A 22,205-nucleotide genomic window follows, 5' to 3' on the forward strand; every position below is an offset into this window, starting at 1 on the left:
CGATCTACCTACCAAGCACTAGGTATGAAAACATCGATGTTTTCATACATCGATACAACGGTCTAAAGTGTAAAGCCATTTGCCTTTTTTTTGTGACCAATCAGCTGATTTTGTTACTCATTTTTACAATAGTTTATAAACAGAAAATGTTTTTATTTTAATACTTTAGGTCAAAATGTCAGCCTTGTTTATGAAATAAAAATTTTTTCCTTTAGGAAATTTTATGAGCATGTCTCTTAAATAATAGGCTTACGTTAATCCTTTGCAAGTGATAAGATAGGGGTTAATAATAAATCAAGGCAGAGGAAGAACAAAGCAAAGCAGCTGTTATGGCTTCGATAAACACTACTCCCTTGCTGCAAGAAATCGACTCAGAGTTAGAAGAGAATGATATCCATGAATCTCTTGCTATAAAAGACAACAAACCACTGTTTAAGCCTATTGAACCAAAGGACAAATTTTACACTGTTTACTTCATCTTCTACTTATTAGGAATTGTCACCCTTCTGCCATGGAACTTTTATGTTACAGCAAACGACGTAAGTTCTTATATTGTTCTTTCTCTTTGTTTTTAGAAAATAATTTTTTAATAATAATTTTAGTACTGGATGTACAAATTCCGAGACACAGACATTCATAATAATACTGTCAAAGGTAGTGAGGTCAAAGACAAGACTCCTTTGCAAGCAGAATTTACGTCCTATATCAGTGTAGCTTCTGCTGTTCCGAACTTGGTGTTTTTGGTTTTAAATGCCGCTATCGCTCACAGGTAAAGTATAATAATTATTTTATCAATAGGATTTATCAACATTTCTGAAGATTTTTTTTTTTACTGTGGAAAGCATTTATTGATCCCACAAACCATTACCAATTAAAGTTGAAAAAGTAGTCCATACTTGCAGTAGAGTTAATATGTCAAAGGGTAACTAAAATAGTTTCGGTCATCCTCCACTAAATTTATTTTGGCCAAACCCGTAGAAAATTCTCCACTTGTGTTACTGAACATTGTAAAGAGATCGAAAAGGCTACAAAATGCAATCTTTGCCCTTCAAATATTAAATCCAATTTTGCTAGACACATACATCTCAATAACCATAACCTCGATCCTCTTTTAGACACCAAATATTTACATTTCTGCCATAAAGGTAATAAACTGCATTTACTTGAAATTTTAGAAATAAATAGAGCTATACAAAATAGTAATACTACATGTGTCAATGATCAAATAAATCATTCATCCACAAATTTTTTTAATTCATTAAATTTTAATGCTAATTTATAACGCCTTTTCTTTCTCTCATATTAGAGTCAAAACATTTTATTTATAAGTATCATTTCTAGTACCGCCTTAACATAGTCTAATTTTACAAATTACAGGTACCATATTTTAAATAGGGTGCACCCTATCTTTTGAAAATGTATATGTTTCCTTTGTTCTTAATTCTTGTTGACATAACAATTATCCTAGTGTGGTAATTATGTGATTTTAATGTTTGTGTAGACCCTGTTTAGTCACTTTCTCGTGCATCTTAATATGCCCTTTTTATTTATTGTTAGTAATTTTAACCTTTGAACTTGCCAGAAGCACTGTGGCTTTTTATGTGTTGTGATGAAAACCCTCTTTGTATATCCCTGATGATGGACATCTTATATGTCCGAAACATATAGGATAACTGGTTTTTCAAAAAAATTTAGTCAAGTATGACCAAAACTATCTGTAAATATTTTCACTCAAGAAGCAATTTATATTCCTGAAAATGTTAGATGCTGTAAGCACCATGTTTGAATTTTATTGATTGTAAAATTCGTTTCTGAAAATATTGGGCCAAGGTCAATAACTATGCAGAGTTATATTGCGCAGGATGTGACACAATTTTTCAACATTCTGTATAATCCCCATCCAAATGATTGCTATAGTGAATTCAACATGCTGTCCGTTTTGTGCGTCCATGTTGTCACAAAAGTTCGAATTTTTGTGTTTTGTGTTGTCAATCATATTCAGTTCATAAGCACAGACCTTAAACCCGAAAAGACCTTAAACCCAACCTTGTTGCTCCAGGTGGAGTTATATTTGATATTTTTGGGCCCTATTTTGATTCGCGGAACAACGATGCCGAACTTTGAGAACGGTTACATTATGTTGGTGGACAGATGCTACCATGCAGTAGCATTATGGTCCATGATGCTACACAACTTCTTCAAATACTTGGCATCCAATGTAGAATTATTGGAGAAGATGACTATAACAAACTTCAAATTGATGAGCATATGAATGAACCTGGCTTCTTAAGGTTTACTCAAGATTTAGAATCTTTATGGAGCATCAGGTTTTTATGTCAATTTAAAACAATGATGAAAAAGGCGAAAATGATCCTGTTACTGAATATTAATGCACCTGTCAATCCAATGCTTGAACTCTCAGTACTTGTGCTTATCTAGCCAATATTGTATGGTTTCTGGACTATACAAGACATAATCCAACTATGTGGACGATTCCTTAATAAATCCAACACTGGATGCAGCTGGCAGTAGTAACATACCTGCATAGATATAAATAATTCTAAAAATTTTCACAAAAATAAAAGCAAGTATAAATTAGTAGTATAGTTCAAATGTAGCAATTTTAATAAATGTTGAGGTTCTACGCATAGCTGTACATAAGCCGTTCTCAAATAATATAACAGTCAGTCAGTCACTGAAATTTTGAGAAAAAACTACATATTGCAAAATTGTTTTGATCTATAATATCTTTATCTTTATTATTTCTTAAATTATTATATTGATTGTCATTTAATAATATTTAATTATATATTCTGACTCATATTGCTTAGCTTACATAAGAAAATCAGATTGGATCATTATTACGCATTTTTTTTTCAAAACTGTCTCTTTTGTTATTATGAATAATACACAATTGTTTTTGGTTGCCTCATCCTGGGTCATTAATATTATTAGCATTGTAAACAAGTGATGCAGGCCTATAGTTTATGGGTTAAATGTTCGAATAACAGTAATAATAATAATAAATCGTCTTTGTTTAGAAAAATTGCAATACTCTGCAAATTGAAACAAAAAAAACTAAGTATAATATGGCAAAAGGCGAAGTCGGCCCTTAAGGTCACTCTACTTAACCTCTAGTTAATTAATTCAAAGATGTAAAATAAAAATATTTAAGTTATTTAACACTTTGTCTTTGTGATGATGTCAACTCAGATAGACAAAGTGTTAGTCTTGAGGTGAACTAGTAACTAAGTAGAAGTCTAATGTCCTCTGGTAGGTGGTTAAAGATTTTTATACCTTCATAAAAAATTGATCTCTTTACCAAGGCAGATGTTGGAATGGGAAGCCGTAAATTATTCCGCTGGCGGGTGACATATCGTGGATTCTGTAGGACAAACCTGTATTGATGGGAGAAAATAAGGCATGCCACCTCCTGTATGTATAGGCAGTAGATTGTAAGAATGCCCTCCCTGATAAAATATGGTCGGCATGATTCCCTAGGTGATATCCCGCATATATAACGCACAGCACGTTTCTATAGAACAAACAATATCTGTAGAAGATAGTTGCTTGCACTACCCCAAAAGCAGACACCATACCTGAGATGGGACTCAATCAGGGAAAAGTACACGGCTCTCCCAATCCCCATGCCAAGCTCCCGACAGGCCACCCTAACAGCAAAACAACCCGCAGAAACCCTATTGCTGAGACTCCGTATATGGTCCTCAAACTTAAGCTCCTTGTCAATCACCAGACCCAAAAACTTATTGTTAGAATAAGGCGGGACAGGGCAGTTAGCAATAAGAATATTATCAAGACTACGGTTATTTGTAAAACAAATTAGGTCTTCTCTGGATTTAATGATAGTAAATTTGCCCTGAACCACTCATATATAAGTTGAAGAACAGCCAACTATTCTCAAAGAGTCGGTATCATACCCATGCCAGAGAACGGTGGTGTCGTCAGCAAAGAGCGTGAATTTTCCCTGGATATTAAGTCGGATGAGGTCATTAATATATACGACAAAAAGTATTGGTCCTAGTACCGACCCCTGAGGTACTCCCTAGGCAACAGATTGATATTCAGAATACTCCGACCCCACACACACTCTCTGACGACGACCCTTCAGATATGAATCACACTTTCCAAGAATCTGAAAATGGCATCCTGCGTGCCCTTAGATGACTGAAATCCATACTGATTAGGGGACAGCACATTGTATTTGGTCAAAAAAGAGACAATTCTCTTTTTTGCAAGCCGCTCAAGAACCTTGGAGAGGGTAGACAAAATTGATATGAGACGGAAGTTAGAGGGTCGGTCCAAGCTACCACCCTTATGAAGAGGGATAATCATAGCTTCCTTTAAACAGGATGGGAACTCACCCTGAAGAAATGACTGATTGATTGCCCAAACCAAAGCACCTAAAGCGCTCGCAGGCAGAAGTGACAGTAGACGTGAAGAGATACCATCGGAACCCGAAGACCTATGATTCTTCAAGCACTGAATTGTTTCATGGACCTCGGTGGCATCTACAGGGTGGAAAAAGAATGATTGGTTGATAGCATTCCGATTAAGATACAACAATGGATCGCCGTCACTGGGAACTGCTTCCAGTAACTTCTCAGCAATATTAGAAAAATAGTCATTGAAATCATCGGGCCCCCAAGTCCGATTCAACCAACCGCCGACGAGAAGACTGCCTACATTCGTTAATGATTAACCAACTTTCCTTCTGTCTGTTACCGGACGAATTATAATTTTTAATGGTTTATTAGATTATTATTAACCCTATCGGTTGATATGAAATTAAACACGGTCAATAGTTTCGATTTTTTAAAACTTTATAGTTTTTTTAAGAATTTGAGGTGTGTTGTTATTTAGTGTTTTGTTTTTCGAAGCAATATTTCCTGGAAGACTTGACTTTTTTACTTTAAATTGTACATCCAACTGCCTGGAAGAAAAAAAAAATTTCAAGCATTTAAAGCCAGATTTTCACACAAAGCAGATAAAACATTCTGTTTGTTTTTCTACGCAGTTGGACTTGTTTTTCAATTTTTATAAGCAGTTTTGCCTGGAAAACTCGACTTTTATTACTTTAAACGTGAGATGTAAATTTTTGGTTGAACTTCAACTATAAATTTCCGATAAATGTTAATTCTTGTTGATGAAAAACAATGTTTTTGCAGAAAATATATATTCAATATTTAATTTTATTATATTGCATCATATGGACGAAAAACAGTGATTTTTCAGAAGAATTTCATCAAATATTTGAAGTGTAGTAATCAAGTTTAAAAACTAGATATGTAAATCCCGTGTAAATATTTTTAAATGCCGACAATTTTTCCCTTTTGTAAATAGAATCGTATATGATATACGTATATTCTACAGTGTGATAAATATACGCCGTAATAAATATAAAGCCAAAAATTTACTAAAAAAATCATTGAATAATTATATATATTTAACGATAATAATATATGATGTGTTGCTTGGGTGATAACACAATGACATACAAATAAAATCAGCTTTTTGCTCTGCTTTATTTGGTCCAAATATATCGAAGACAGTGACAAATACAAAAATAGTGCAAGAGAATAAAAAACTTAAATTTCTTGCCGGAATTCATACAGGGTGTTAAAAAAAAGATCTGATAGAATTATAAAATTGTAGACGATTCTGTCAAAGATAACAGCCTGTATGCTGTAACCAACTATTTTGATTGACTTTATTGTAGAGATTCAAACAAATAAATGATCAATATTGCGGAGGGTTATTGGGTGGGGTCAACCCTCCGCAATATTGAAGATATTGGGTCACAAACACGAAACTGCAAATAAACAATTTCCTTGTTCCAATTATCCTGTGGCACTCTAACTAATTTTCTCTTAATTTCAGAGTCTCCGCAAATAAAAGAATTTTAGCATCTTTACTATTTATGTTGTTATTAATGCTGGTCACCCTTATCTTTGTTTTAATTGACACTGACAAATGTAAGTACTGGAAAAAACTCGAGTAAGTAAAATTAAATAGAATTTATTTACCGATAACTTTTTTCAGGGCAACATGGTTTTTTTATGATCACATTGGGAATAGTTGTCTTACTCAACGGTCAGTGAACATCAACTACTTGATTTTAACTTTAGTTACATGTATGTTTCGTTTAGTTTGTAGCGCCGTCTTGTCAGGAAGTGTTTTTGGTATCGTGGGCAACTTTTCACCGGTTTACATAACGGCCGTCATCGGCGGTCAAGCCTTGGGAGGCATATTCGCCGCTTTAGCTGAAATCGTGTCCCTTGCATTGGGAGCTTCTTCTACGCACGCCGCTTTAGTCTATTTTATTATTGGAAATGTTACGATTGTAATATCTGTTGTTTTATATATTGTGCTCACCAAGACTGTTTTTTATAAGGTAAGCTACATTGATGTACTGTTACGCTTTATGTCAACAAGACAAAATTCTTTATATTTTAATAATTCGCACTAACTCTTGACAGAGTATTTAACAGGCATATTTTTTAGTATCATATCGAAGATAAATTTCTTAGTATCTCAGACTTTGGCAGCAGTTCATCCACTACTCAGCTTGTTTGCCATAGTGTGATTTTGAAGAAAGTTTGGATATACGGAGTATCCATGTTTTTAGTATTCTTCTTTTCTTTGAGCGTTTACCCTGGAGTTACGGTACTTATAGAATCTGAAGGAAGAGGTAGTGGAAATAAGTGGAATGGTAAAATAAATTTTTAAACAATAAATTATCCAATTCAAATGTTATTATGTTTTTAGATGTGTTCTTTGTTCCTACTATAGCTTATCTCCTATTTAGTATTGGGGATTACGTGGGAAGAATTACAGCCGGAAGGCTTCAACAGGTTTGTTTTCCAAACTTTAAGAAATATTCTTTTGTTCTTTAACTTTGATATCTCTTTTAGCCTAAGAATGAAACCGTAGTGCTAATATTAAGCCTTGCCAGGTTTGTATTTATTCCACTAATGATGCTGTGCAATGCACAACCTCGCCACCACCACTGGGACGTAGTCTTCAACAAAGACTATGAATATATCATAATTTTATTCTTGTGTGCGCTAAGCAATGGTTACTTGGCTAATTTGACTGCTATTTTAGCTCCAAGGTAAGTTCACCCAACTATTGACTAACTATGAAATTACTAGTCAAACTGATATTTCATAAAGTGAAACTTTTAAACCATTGCCTCACTCAACACTTCTGAATGTTCTAAATTCGTATAGGGGCACGTGGGATTGCCTTAGAAGTGTTTTCTAGTTACTTGAGTGATACAGATGGTCAAGATTGATAAAACTCAAAGTGATCCTGTTAAAGTTCAGATCGGTGTTCCTCCATATAATAAAATAAGTAATCCTACTGACTATACACATTTTCGATCCATTAGTGTGCTACCAACGATGTCTAAAATATTAGAACGCATATTGGATGTACAAATAAGGAACTATATTAATAGATTTTCAATATTACCCATTAAGTAATTTGGATTGCGAAGTGGATATAGTTGCGCAACAGCAATGGCAGATATTATTGATGACATTTTTCGTGCCCGAGACGAAGTGACTTCTCTGGTATTGCTAGATTTTACTAAAACTTTCGATTTTTTAAATCATCAAACATTGGTAGCTTTACTGCATTATTGAGGATCCTCAAATTATGCTATAGCTCTAATAAAGTCATTTCTAAGTAATAGGTCTCAAATGGTAAAAATGGATGCAACCTTTTCAAGTCGTCTTTCAGTTCTTAATGGGGTGCCCCAAGGTAGTATATTGGAGCCACTACTATTATTAGTATTTATACAACATGCTTTCCTCAATATCTTGAACACTGTAAGTGTCACTTCTATGAAGATGATACGCAGTTGTATTACTCCTTTTTACCTTCTGGGTATTTAACTGCTTTGAACCATATAAATTCTGATCTTGATGCACTTGTTAAGGTCTCTAGTAAACATATGTTAAAATTAAACACGAAAAAATGTGTAGTTATTCTCTTTGGAAGTAAAGTTCAAATAAAGACTATTTATGAAGAATTTTCTTTGTTTGTTGGACATCAAAAACTTGGGTTTAACACTCCATTCACAGCTAAAGTTTAATGATCACATATCAAATAAATTGTGATGTGGTTTATGGACCTTGTCTAAGTGGCCAAGACTCCCATACAATTCAAAAAATGCAAAACTCTCGTATTCGTTTTATTTATGGTATTCTAAATAGGCGAGGTCATGTATCACATAAGCTTTTTTAGGTGGCTTAATGTGCTATCACCCAATATAACTGATATTTCGAATTCCATTTATACATTCAAAACAAAAGTAAGGCAAATCTTATTAGATAATCAGTAACATGCATATTAGAGCTAGAAGATTTATTTTTCATTTTCCTTGTTTATAAATTGCAATTGAATGGCTAGTATTAGATATATTTAATTGTTGTATTGTTGTAATCTGCACCAAATCATCAACTATTTATCTAGTAGTTAGTTTTATGTAAAAAGTAGTTTAGTCCAAAGGTTTTTTATGTTGTAGCTGTGTAGGTAGAACAGAACCTGCATTTTCCATGCAGTAGTCTGATACATTGGCCTTTATTTACCTCAATTAGTGAAAACATCTGTAAGTTTATATTCTATCTAATTTCCATGGTAAATAATAAACGTTATTATTATTATTATTATTATTATTATTATTATTACTAGACATTTTAGCTCACTATTCGTTCGCTGGTAAGTCAAACGATTTATTTTTTTTTGGCACTATTGAATAGACACTTTAATGCTCCTTACAATCATGTGTCACATGATGGGGGTTCCCATTTTAAATATCAAAGTGATGTTAGCTGAAGGTGATTGACAGAACTTTGTTAAATATAAAATTAAACGTCCTCCTGTATATCTTGATTGTCTGAAGTATTTGTTTTAAAATAAAAGCGCTGAATATTATATTTATATTATTGTATAATTGAGAACGAGGAATGAGCCAACGAGATGTTCTATCGTCAAAATTCTTTAGGCCACTCTTGAAGATGTTACGAAGGCTACGGAATGCGTGGAGGACAGTGAGGTTTAACATAAACACTAACAAAACGACCAATCTCGTGATAAGTGAAGGCATGAAAACATCTTGTCGGACTTGCATTGTCTTATTTATTTAATGTAACACTGTGTTACATTACATGTGTTACATTAAATAAATAAGACAATGCAAGTCCGACAAGATGTTTTCACTGTACCATTGTCTACCACCTTCAAAAACAAAGTGAAGGCATACTACAGAACGGTAGTTTTTCAGACAAACTGGCTCATATTTAGGCCACGAAATCCTCATTGGAAGAACCAACCAAGACCTGTAAAATAAAAAGGAGAATTTGGCTTAGATGACACGCTTTTGGTAAATTAAGATATACCCCTATATGCCTGAAGAGAAAGGGTTTTAATCAATTCGTATTGCCAGTACTTACTTTTTGAGCAGAAACTCTTACCATCTCAAAACAGTCTGTAATTAAAATACGCATTGCATAAAGACGAATAAAAAAATCGATGATGAGCATGTCTCTCAGAGACAGAATCTCTAGTAACTAACTACGGCAAATGACAGGTGTGATAGTGAGGATAGCTAACAAAGAAGATGCCTGGCACGTAGCAGTAAGAAATCACAGAGAATCCGGATCAATTTCATGAATGCCGCACAGGACAAGGATGAATTGGATTATGGGGTACCCATGTCCAGCAGTGGACGAGACAAGGCTAAGTGATGATGATAATATTCCCTTGACGAAATTTATCGTACCAATGAATGAATATATTACTGACATAATTTACGATATGTTACATAGGTAATTCTAGAATTAATTACATTTGTCTAAAATTAGGTAAAAAAGTTTTTTCTATGTAAGTTCCTAATATTAACAGGCAACAAGTTGTAGAACTTAGGAACTAGGTAATTAAAGAATCTTAAATTAATATTAGACTTACTGCTTGGTATAACAAGATGTTTATTGACGTTATTTCTAGTTCTATGTGAGTGATTAACTGTTGCAGCAGAGGATGGCTTGGCATAAATAAGTAGGCACACAGAATAAATATACACAGTTCTAATATTTGGAACAAGAGAGATCTGAAGTACCTTTTGTTCTTCTTTAAGATAACTTTAATAATATAGTTCTGAACTACGTTTAGTTGTTTAAGGGAATTTTCGTACAGACCACCCCAGATAGGAATACCATACCTTATTAAGGATTCCACCAGGGCCTTGTAAACCATTAGTAAATTTTTTTTACTTAAAATATGCCTTAGAGTGTAAAATCTCGGAATAAGTCTCCGAATATTGTTAGCAAGTCGTGTCACGTGTGCGTCCCATTTCAGATGTCTATCAATTGTTATACCTAAATATTTGGTAGTCTCCACCTCCCCGCACATGATTTCGGCGGACTACGCTAAAAATTTGATCCTCGTTTTGAATGATTTCAAATGCTGCTGTTATTCGTCCAATTAAGTCTGGCTTTGATTCTACTGGAGTTTCGTAGACTAAAGACTTTACATGTCCCCACAAGAAAAATTCGAGTGACGTTAAATCGGGTGACCTAGGAGGCCAAGAAACTGCTCCACCTCTGGCAATCCAACGGTGCCCATACCGCTGAACCAAATACTCGCGTACTTGTACAGCAAAGTGAGCCGGCGCTCCATCATGCTGAAACCACATTTGCTGTCTAACGTTTAGTGGGATATTTTTAAGGAGTTCTGGGAGAACTTCCTCCAAGAAACGCAGATAAGTTTCGGTAAAAGGTATGGCCCAATTAAATAATCATCAACAATGCCTGCCCATACGTTGACAGACCAACGATTCTGATGTTTTCTTTCCATTAGCAATAAGTGTTTAAAAATTGTAAGCTATAAAATTTTTAAACATGACATTGAAAATTGTATCATGTACAAAAGGTAAAAATATATGCAGCAGATTCTATTTAGGTAATTAATGTTTTTTTTTAAATTTTAACGCGTCTTAAGGCCGTAGTGGCGTAGTGACGCATTGAGTTCCTATACTCAAATGGATTCTTCTGTTGCACTGAACAACCCCCAGAAGTTTGATCCCATAGTTCTAAAACACCCTGTATTTAAAGTTAGTTTGAATGTTTGTAGCCAACATAAAATCTTTGTGAGTCCTTCCTCGGCCAAAGCTTCCGAAGATCCCCTGAACAGGATAACGGTGTCATCAGCGTACGATATAATAGTGGCGTTTTTTTATTTTTAGTTCAGTTTCAGAGAATGGATCGAAAATGTGTATAGTCAGTAGGAATACTTATTTTTGGAAGGGGTATGAATTAATAAACTTTGGTATGTTAAATGGCTATCCTATAGTGTGATACTTGGATGATACATTATAACCCTTTATCTGAAACATATAATTTGTTAAGTCTACTGACATCTGGAGTCTTAGAGACTCCTATGAGTTTTAACGATGTTTTAATTAGCCCTTAATTTGAATTATAATAAATTAATATACACAGCAGTTAAATTAAAAGAAAAACACATTTTAGTAAAAAAACATTTATTTATAATATTTTTTTTTGTATTGTGCCAAAAAAAAAAACGATATTTATTTCTGGACACAATCCTGACAATTTTTTTTTTTTGAAATGGCTTGAACAAATGGGACTTTACCACAACCCCAAAAATATGTCTTCTTTCTTTTTATTTTTGGTAGATAAAACTTGCAATATTCTTTTACATTTAACTTCTCTTAACCTCTTTCAACACTTTTATTAGACTCAAAGAGTACTTTTAGAATGTCGCAATTTTTATTTTTATTGCAAGAGGTTAATGGACTATTTTGGGATCTTTTCTTTAAATGTGGTGTTATCAAGGCATTTGCGAATATTTTAAAAAATGTAGTCTTGTGACTAGCACTGTATTTATATTTATTATGAGCTATATAAAATATAACTGTTTCACTATCAAGAACAGTGGCGAAGCGTGAACTTTTTTTTCGGGTAGACAAACAATAAAAATCGTAAGAAATTATTAAGAAATGTGTAAATATTAACTCAAAAAGAAATATTATGTAGTAATATAAAAAATAAAAAAATTATTACTACTAGCATAAAAAGATAGATAGATAAAAATAAATACAACTTACAAAAAAACACAACATAGGTATAACATACTATAATTACTATATCCACTATTTTAAAATTAATTAAAGACAAATAAAAACACAACTAAAATAGAATTGCCAATATCAAACGGTCGTCGATAAATAACCACTAAAATATCCACTAAAAAACCTTTTCTATACACCCAAAAATAAAAATACTAATTATTAAATTACTATAGCACGCGCCCGCACTAAATGCAAAATGCAGATTCATCAAAACAAAACTGAAGATGTATTACGGCCGACCAGATCAAGCGTGTCCAAAAACAATAACCCTCAACAGCATAATAAAATAGCTGGTCGACTTCGATAGACAAAAGCTCGAATGTCTTTCCCGCGAGTAAATTTTGCAGACGTAATAGGCTGAATACTGATGCGGCCGGACCTCTGTCACCTGTTTGATGTCTATTTGGTTCGATTAGATGTTCCAAATTTCGGAAGACAAATATCAATGTCTTCTTGGGGCTCGTATGCATTAATTGGGTGTCAACCCCGCATTTTTATTTTAATTGGTGCGTCAGGCGGGTCGCGCCTTCGGATTTGTCATGTTTAAATACTATTTAATAATAGTAAGGAGAGGCTACGTTCTGTGTTAATTTTTTTTTAATTTTAATTCAACAATTACATGAAATAATTACGTGATAAATTAATAACAAATAACTGGATAATTTTGGATAGACAGTGTCTACCTTGTCTACTCGTACGCTTCGCCACTGATCAAGAATCAAATAAAGAAATTGCATTAGCCAGCGTCGAGACCTTCTGTTGGATAAATAATTAGCGTTTTTTTATTAGCGTTATAATTACGTGTTTTTGAGTAACAAACGCTGTAACTCAAAAACAGTTTTTCTTACAAAAAACATTTATACATGAATTTTATGTGTTCTTTTGTGCTCTACACTTTTTCACGTTAAGGGACTGTAAAAAAATCAATTTTTCACCATGAAAATTCGAAAAACTGAATTTTGGTAACTTTGGCGCCCTCTATCTTTATCCTGATTGGTTATACGGTTTCGCTCCCATGGAGAAAATTGTGAAGTATTTTATTCTCTTCATTTTATATCTTGTTCGTTTGTCTAACCGTTTCCGCGAAAAATAAAATGCAAAATGTTTTTGAGATTTCCAAAAATTCAACATATGTCAAAAAATTGTAACATGATGAATTTTTTGAAAGTGCAGACCTTTTTTGTTGCCAGATTGTACTATAAACTAAATACGTTCTAATAGTAAATTCAACAAATATTTTGCAGGAAAGCTGATGATTACGAAAAAGAAACTGCTGCTGCAATAATGACGGTCTTTATGGGTATAGGATTAGCGCTGGGATCTACTTTAAGTTTATTTATGGTAAAAATGTTGTAAGCGCATTCGTTACAATTTTAGGAAAATCAGTTACTAGGCTAACACTTTATTACCTACGAATTTATTGTATACCGTTTACTTAAACATATCAAAAGACAAAAAAAAAACAGTATATTAATTGACTTTAAATCATTGACGAAACGTGTCATATTCTATTATAACGTTAATAATTAATAAAATATGACGAAATGTATACCTCAAATTTCATAAAATCATCACTAATCCTGGTATGATCTGTTTAACACTCGATGTATTCTTTGCTTGCCTATAATATTAATATAGTCTCGAAATCTCTGTGTAATCTTAATATCATAAATAATCTGCTTTTTAATAATAAACAGATAAACCAGTGGCCAAAAATTTATAAAATATCGTATAACTAGTCTATTTTCAGAGCTGTCGAGCATTTCTGGTATATATAAGCTTTTAATGGCAAACTGTTTTGAATAGATATATAGTGATATACAGTCAAACTATTAAGCTAATTTATTAGATTTTAAACCTTTACGTTCCTTATTTTAGTGAGTATATAACCTGTAAATTTTGTGTCAATAGTTTTTATTTTAAATTATGTGCAAGATATTCAATAATTAACTAGAGGCAGTAGACGTCAAAACATAGCAAGTGAATCATAATTGTTGAATTTAAAATGCTGCTAATAAAGTATACAGGCTGTGCTGTGACAAGACGTGCTGATTTTTAGGTGGGTGATTCTTGGACTCACTTTTTTATCCATGCATTCGAAAAGTATCCGGAAAAGTAGTAAAAGAAGGAAATTCATGTTATTAACTGGAATTGGTGGTAAAAGTTGATAATCGCAAGATAATAGAAGAAATCGTAAAATAGACTTATGGTTGAAGTATGTTCATTAGGAACAGATATTATTTTTTTTAATGAGCACATTTAGCCACAAGTTTCAAGCGGAACAACGATATTCATGTTGTATGATGGCTCTTATCTCACCGCCACCTATACACTTGTGCCTTAAATAAATTAGAGAAACTAATTGGTTCATTTAACAGGTTGACTGCCAAGCGGTCATATATGACCGCTCTTACCTATATCGCAGAGTGCCGAGCGGTCATATATGCCCGCCGAAATGACCGGAGCCTTATTTTATGATGAACTGCGTCTCGGATTCTAGGGTAATGTATGGAGTTTTTGCATACAGTTTGCAATTTGGGTTTTTGAATGGCGGTCATGTCTGCTATATTTAATACGATTGAATGACCGCTGTGGCACAGAAGGTAAGTATATTTCAGAAATAATACAATAAGGTTGAAAAAGTTATAGTGTTTATATTTTCAACAGAGAAACTTACAAAAATTTACATTTATTACTTTTGATGAACAATATCGAAACATGAGAAACAATAGTGGGGCTGGTTTTCACAGTTCGGGCAGAACGTTGGCACCTTCTTCACTTTATTTTTTCCATTGGGACCTGGTGCCTTATTTTCATAGCACCTCTTGCAATACTTTCTTGTTTTTGCAACTGGACCCTCCTTTCTTCTTCGAGGCTTTCTAGATTCCCGTCTGTTTGTAATAATTTTCTTATTACCGACTCCCTGAATTCTGTAATTTTTATTTTTTTATCTGCTATTGTAGATAAGATGTGCGTTTACCATTGACGTACCCATTATAAATTCTACGGTACCATTTTATTGACTTTCGTAGTGCAGTTCCATAACTAGTCATTTGATCGCTTTGATCGATAGAGGATTTGCCTTCATTGTACTCAAGCACGGCTCACGGTTTCATTACTGTACCATTCCTCCTTTGCACAGTTATTGTCTCTGTTGTATGTTTTGTTGTCAGCATAAGTACGTCCCTTTTATCACGCCATTTCAAGACACATATGCCCCGTTCATTTTCCAGTCCAAAAATTTCACCTTTCTTTAGCCTTTTTTCAATTACTTCTTGAGGATTACCTCTACGCCTTTGTCTCAGAGCTCCTACATAATGAGTTTTATTTTCAACCTCTGGTTTCTTGCTCTTTCCCTGCGTAAATTCGTACATTCCATATAAACCCGTTTCCACTGCACAGTTTGAACAATTTGATACCATACTTGTGTGTTTTCTGTGGTATGTATTGTTTAAAAATCAACCTACCTTGAAACGGAACAATCGATTCATCGATACAGAAAGTATGTCCAGAAGTAAATATCTCTTGGTACTTCAGAATTAGTTTGTCTAAAAGGGGTTTGATTTTATGCAATCTATCGCCAGGTGGACAGGTAGAATTATCCGAAAAATGCCACATTTTTAGTAGTATTTGGAACCTATTCCTTGGCATTATAGAGGGAACACAATAGTTCTTATAAAGTTTATCTTTGAACCAATAGTTCGAAATCTGCGGTTTTTGTACAAGTCCCATGTAACCAATGATAGGGGAAGCAGGGGGAATGCCGCTCAGTTAAGGAAAAAACGCAATATTTTTATAAAACTTTGGTTTTTATTAAAAATAAGAACAAATGACAAAAGTTTACCTCTTTGTGTGTCAATATGTTAACATAAAACGTAATTATAGTTTACCTAAAAACAGTAGGAAAACTTCAAAAAAAATCAGGGTTGAGCGTCAATGCCCCTGGCTATGGGTAATACCGCTCAGCCATAGGGGTAATGACGCTCAAATCTGCTTTTTTAAAAAATAACCGTATACACATATTTTTTTATGAACAAATAAAAAAAACAACCTTAAATAACTAAAATAAAGTATTTAGTCATAGTTGAGCATCACTAAACATCATCATTGTAGTTTTAGTTACAGAAATCACAGATGTATCCATCTAGAGAATCCCATCCGGTGCACATGGCATGAGTCCAGAACCCACATATGGTACAGTGATACCACATTTCATTATTTCTTCCAAATTCTTCGCAAATATTGCATTTATTATATTCATTTCCTTTCACACTCAATTCATCATCACTGTCATCGTCACAGACATTTTCAATTTGTTCATCGTCATCTGATGAACTGTCTTGCAAAACTTTGCGTTTGCAAGATGTTCCACTTTTATTTTTATTTCTATTATTTCCTGTGACTTTACTTCTTGTTTGATCTTTTCTTCCGGCCTTATTGAGTTTTTTTTCTTGTTCGTTTCTTTCTCTTCTAATATATTTTTCATTGGAGTCGATGTTAATATGGTAGAATGTTGTTTTCTCTTCCTTTGAGCTGGCTTTGAAGTTGACGCAATAGTTGGTGGTGTTGTTGCTATCTTAGAAAAAGAAACATAAGTTTGTTTTTGTTCACCCAAAAGTGCCTGGTTAGATGGACCAGAATTGGGTGATTTATTTTTGATAGACTGGGACTTAGATGCAGCATGTACAGAAGCTTCAAGATTTTGATTTGGCGCTTCCATCAGTGGATCAGGAGCAGGAGATTCATGATCTTGGTGGTTTGACATATCAAGCGATGAACCAGTAACTGGAGATGCAGGTGCTTGATTGATCGTCATGTGATGAGTTTGCGCAGCTCCAAGATTATCGCCAGTTTCATTTTCGTTTTGAGTGGGTTGTTCTGAGTTTTGAGCCATCAGAGATGCTGCCAAGAAGTCTTGTTCAGTAAAAACATTTGGATTTAAAGGGTAGATTCCAGTGGCTCGGAATCCTGCTTCTCCTTTGCTTATGTTTGCAACTTGTGCATATGCCTTGTTAAATAAACAGGCGACGTCATATGGAGTTATTTTAGCCATTAAGTGTGTCTTCATATGCATGTTGCATTCGTGTTTATAAGCAGCTTTCAGGGGACCATAAAAAGACACATCGAGAGGTTGTGTTCTGTGAGAGCTGTGTGGTGGAATGGAAAGCATGGCGATGTGATTTTTTTTGCAATAGTTAAAAGCTGGAAGGGAGATGTGGCTGCTATGGTTATCGAGTATTACGAGTACAGGAGAATCTTCTGTAGGCTTGACATATGCTGCAAAATGTTTAAGCCACTCTACAAACAATTCCTCATTTATCCAGCCATTCTTGGAGTGGGTGTAAAATGCACCAGGCGGTCCATCCTTTTCTAGTAACGGTGTCATCCTCTGCCTGGGAAAAATAAACATTGGTGGTACGAAGTTCCCAGCCGCACTCATGGCACACATGACTGATATATTTCTGCCGCGTTCGCCGCTCGTAACTGCGCCTACTCTTCGTTGCCCTTTTTCTGCAAGCACTTTTCCCGGATCTGTGACGGTTGTGATCCCTGTTTCGTCAGCATTGTATATATTATTAGGAGGAAACCTATACTTTTCCATTAGGTCACCAAGCATTTGGTAGAAGTGAGTAATCTCTTCTTTGTTAAAAGCAGAAACCCTATTTAAACTTGTTGCTTCAACTTTACGTACAGCAACAGAAGGGTTGCGTCGCATAAAACCTTGTACCCAATCTAACCCAGCCATTTTGCTGTTCTTATCAAAATTATTTTTGATACTGTTAATCTCTGCATACTTGTAAACGGATTTACGCAAATCTGTAACGCTTAATCCATAGTATATTGATCCCAGCAGCTTAACCTGTTCAGCTATTTCACTTTGTTGTTGTTGATTAAAAACTGGTTTACGACCCAGTCGTGGACGGCCTATGTTTTGATTCTTTAGCCTATCTCTTAATGTAGTAAATGGAATTTTATATGTTCTTGCTGCTAGTCTTTTCGACATCCCCCTTTCAATCGCAGTTCTGGCATGCAGTAGGTCTTCTTCGGTCCAAGCCGCTTTGGCAGTGGTCCTTTCACGTTTTCTGGGCATATTCTGAAAAAAAAACCTTTACTAATGGGGTAATGACGCTCACTTGAGCGCCATAACCCCAAATGACCGTTTTATATTTGATTTAAAATATAAAATATATACAAATACAATTGCACAACAATGTTTACATTATCACAAAACAGAATGTCTTAGTACTTTAGATAATAATACATGTGATTAAAAGTGTTGAAAATCTTGACTTACCGCTAAAAATTCCGAGCTAAAAATTAGATGAAAGCTGCCGAAAAGAAACAAACGCACTTCACTCTTACGGCTACGGAAGCAAACTGCTATTATGGCGCTGGGCGGCACCGACATCACCCCCTCGCGTCTCAGTCCATGTGCTGTGTTTCTATGCAACGTATGTGTCAAGTAAATAGGGTGAGCGGCATTACCCTACCAATAAATTTGAGAATTTCATGACAGTCAGTAGGCACCCAGCCACGCAGTCTTGAACCAGAAGTTACATCCCCTGCTTCTGTTAGTACTTGGGTAGCATACAGATTGGTTTGGTTTGTCATTTCCTGTATAACATTCCTATCCAAAAAAAATGCGAAGCATTTATAAGGCGTTAAGTCGTTTATGAGTGCCGCGATATAATTTGGAGCAACTCCAAATTCACAAGTCATTGGAAAATATTCGTGCCTACCAGTTGGTTCCGAGCAGGTATGGGAGGGCGGATCGCTTCTAAAGTGTTCATTACTAGGAACCAGGTCTGATGGGTCAAATTCAGTCTCCACGATATTCTCAGATTCATCCAGGACATGACTCTCTTTTAAATTATTCGAACAATTTTCACGCGAGTTATCATCACTGGGATTGTCCTTGCTACAACCAGCCACAGATAAATCATTTTTACGCCTTTCACGAATTTCACGTGAGTTATCATTACTGGGAGTGTCCTTGCTACAACCAGCCACAGCTAAATCAATTTTACGCCTTTTCGGTACATGTATGTCCATTCCGGATTCATCAGAAGATGACTCATATTCATCACTTGATGGTAAAAACTCTGGATCGACGATTGAGTCGTCTTCGTCTTCACTACTGATATCGCTTTCTATAAAAATATTTAGAAGTGGTTATATGTCTTGGAACAAGTAAGTAAATGATAATGTTTGCAGCTTAGAAATAAACCTACCTAGTTTGGCATTCAAGGCTAAACTCAAAATTCGTTTGCTGCGACTAGACATAGCTACACTCTTTGTACGTACTTGTCGAAAATCGAGAAAGAACTAAATGTTTCTATTCCATTCGTACGTAACACGTGGCCCGCCGCCGTCAACTGTATTCATACGTGATCAACAGTTGACCAGTTGTACTTTCACCTCCATTTATCACTTTACCACGCTACAAAACATACTGGGTTACAGTCGAACAAGAACCGTTCGCATGGTTCCTGGAAATATTTACTTTTTGTCGCGATGGCCGATGCGATGCCCGCTTGGCCACAGCGGCAGACTTGTTCCTACAGTGCCGGGCGGCCATATATGACCGCTATTTTTTTTTATTTATTCTTCTTAAAGAAAAATAATTATTCAAACGTTTTGATATCGCTTCCTTAATTTATATGCAATGGTTGTCCGGAAATGAGTTTTGGCACCTAGGGAAACCTTTGGTGATAATCCTCGGCTGTCAACCTGTTAAATATCTAACTCTCTATAATATAGATATCTGCATATATCAATTATTTTAATATCTGTGTTTATAATGCTCATTTACTTTATTTATTTTTATATATCTACTACCTAATAGCACAGAATAAACGATCTGAGATTGTTTATTCTGTGCTAATAGGAAAGAATAAGACATCTTTTGAAAATTTTAGACAGGGTCACTCGCTTCTCGGCTTAGAGTCTAAGCAAAGTATTGTTTTAATTTAAGACAATACAGGGTGACTCGGATAGGTACGAACATATCTAATATCTGTTAAAGCTTCATCTATTTTTGTAATACTTTGCTAATAATTTTGACAGCTTTTACCACCAATTCGAGTTGTAAACAAAATTGTTTCTACTACTTGCAGGCTGCTTTTTTGAGACAATTTTTAAATGCAATTCGGATTATGTGAATTCCTGTATTACTGGTACAATGTGAGGTATGTAGCACATGCCGTTTTTATTCAAGTTTTAACGATGCAACTTGATTAATTGTATTATTTTATGTGGGTATATTTTGAGTGAATTTATCCAAATATATTTTGTTAAAGAGATTATATATATTAAGTTTTTCCAAAGTAAAATTATTTTTTTTTCATTTCTTTCCTACATTTTAGATAATTACCTTATAAGTGTTTTAAAGGCGACAGTCTAAGAACATAAAACTGAATTAAGGTAAGTTAAATAAGATACTGTTTGTAGTAGATGTAAGGACCTAAAAAATATAATTCTAAAAATATCCTTAATTAACCCGTTGTTTTTTATATAGTTCAGTAAGTAGATCATACTCAAAGATTGAATTATCATACAAAGAGTGTGTTATTGCTAATTATACTTAAAAGCAAGCCTACCTTTAACTATTTTCTTCTCTAAATCATGTATAAACAAATTACTGAAAAACCATGACTAAAACAGCAACTTTCCTATAAAACTTGATGTTGAAAAGGAAATTTGCCCAAAAGCTAGTTTCACTTGAGCTCAAGAGGTTCTCAATAATGAATCTGCTTGACAAAAGATCTTCTACCAGATCACGACAATCGGATCTGAGAAGAAGGGTCTTGACACCCAAAGATATTAATTTAGTCTTTGGAACGTATTTTAAATAATCGATTACCTGTACAGAGTTTTCAGTGAAAGGATTCCAATAGTCATAGGGTTGGACCGTTGGTATGACACTCAAATCATATAACAGTTTTACCTCTAACCAAAACTCTTTATTTTATTCTCGATTCCTTTCGCGTAATATTTTGCGAAATTTTATGGCAAGTAATACAGTTAAGTCGGACGCTTACTAACGTAGCACTGAAAAACAACGACGTAGCAGGCAATAGCAGAGCGCACGAAATACGTGCGTGCGAGTGGCTTATTCTACCTTTAAATACCTCTCTATGCGTAATAATTGATTCCCCAACCGGTATACAGATTGTAACGATTTTAGAGTCACCTGCTGGCTATCGCTGAAGATTTTGATGGTTCTGCTTTCAAGTTACATTTGGTTAAGCATTCTTGCACAAATTTCGATGACATGTAATTACGCTTGAAAATTTTGTAAGTGTTTCAGAAGACAGATAAGATATGTCTGTCCTTGGGTTAGTGCAGTATAGACCAGTTCCTATTTCAAAATTGCCCGCTTTCTCTAGTTCCATCCGTTTCTGATCCCAGTCCGCTCGGTCTGGTATGTTGACCTAGTATGAACTTGTGTTTATTGCACACCTTCTCAACTAGTTCAGTTGATTCCATCCAGACTTTGTTTGCCGAGATACCATTTATGGCATGGTGCAGCCTGTAAGTAGTTCTCATGGCTCCCCCTTTAGGTATATGTGCAGACAGGTTAGTCCAAGTAGTACTTCCATGGCGGCTATTGGGGTGGTTCTTATCGCCCCCCGTAATAAGCAAGCAGTCCAGCCTTTGCAGTCTATTAAATTTTGTTTTGACCAGTTGTTGTGTTGCTTTGCTGTGATATCGGAGGTCTGATGTCCTGTATGTATAACTACTGCATCTATTTTGGGCTCATTCTCCAAGTTTTGCCGCATATCCTGCGACAATTCCATAGGGACAGTTTTGCTTTCTTGATTCTTTTGTCAAGATGCGAAATCCAGTTAAGCGTCTTGTCTAAGGTTACCTTAAGATATTTCGCCTCCGTTGCAAATTGGATGGTTTCACCTCTCAGGATTGGCGGTTTAAGTTAGCTCATATTCCTGTTTCTGATGAACGGCACTATTACCACTTTATGCGGATTAATGGACCTTTGTTCACTCTAAAGAGCGGAGGAACAAGG

The 22,205-nt window shown here is 34.8% G+C and overlaps 1 protein-coding gene across 1 annotated transcript; it reads left to right on the forward strand.

Moving 5' to 3' along the window:
• The first annotated feature begins 89 nt into the window (after positions 1-89).
• LOC126738358 (equilibrative nucleoside transporter 3-like) lies at positions 90-20,511 on the forward strand. Its single transcript, XM_050443656.1, has 9 exons — positions 90-539; positions 603-769; positions 5,899-5,993; positions 6,061-6,111; positions 6,168-6,412; positions 6,523-6,730; positions 6,787-6,872; positions 6,933-7,132; positions 13,423-20,511. Exons 1-9 carry the CDS (start codon positions 330-332, stop codon positions 13,532-13,534), a joined length of 1,374 nt encoding a protein of 457 aa, XP_050299613.1. The 5' UTR covers positions 90-329; the 3' UTR covers positions 13,535-20,511.
• The last annotated feature ends 1,694 nt before the right edge of the window (positions 20,512-22,205 follow it).

Source organism: Anthonomus grandis, chromosome 7, assembly GCF_022605725.1.
Source record: "Anthonomus grandis grandis chromosome 7, icAntGran1.3, whole genome shotgun sequence".
NCBI lineage: Eukaryota > Metazoa > Arthropoda > Insecta > Coleoptera > Curculionidae > Anthonomus > Anthonomus grandis.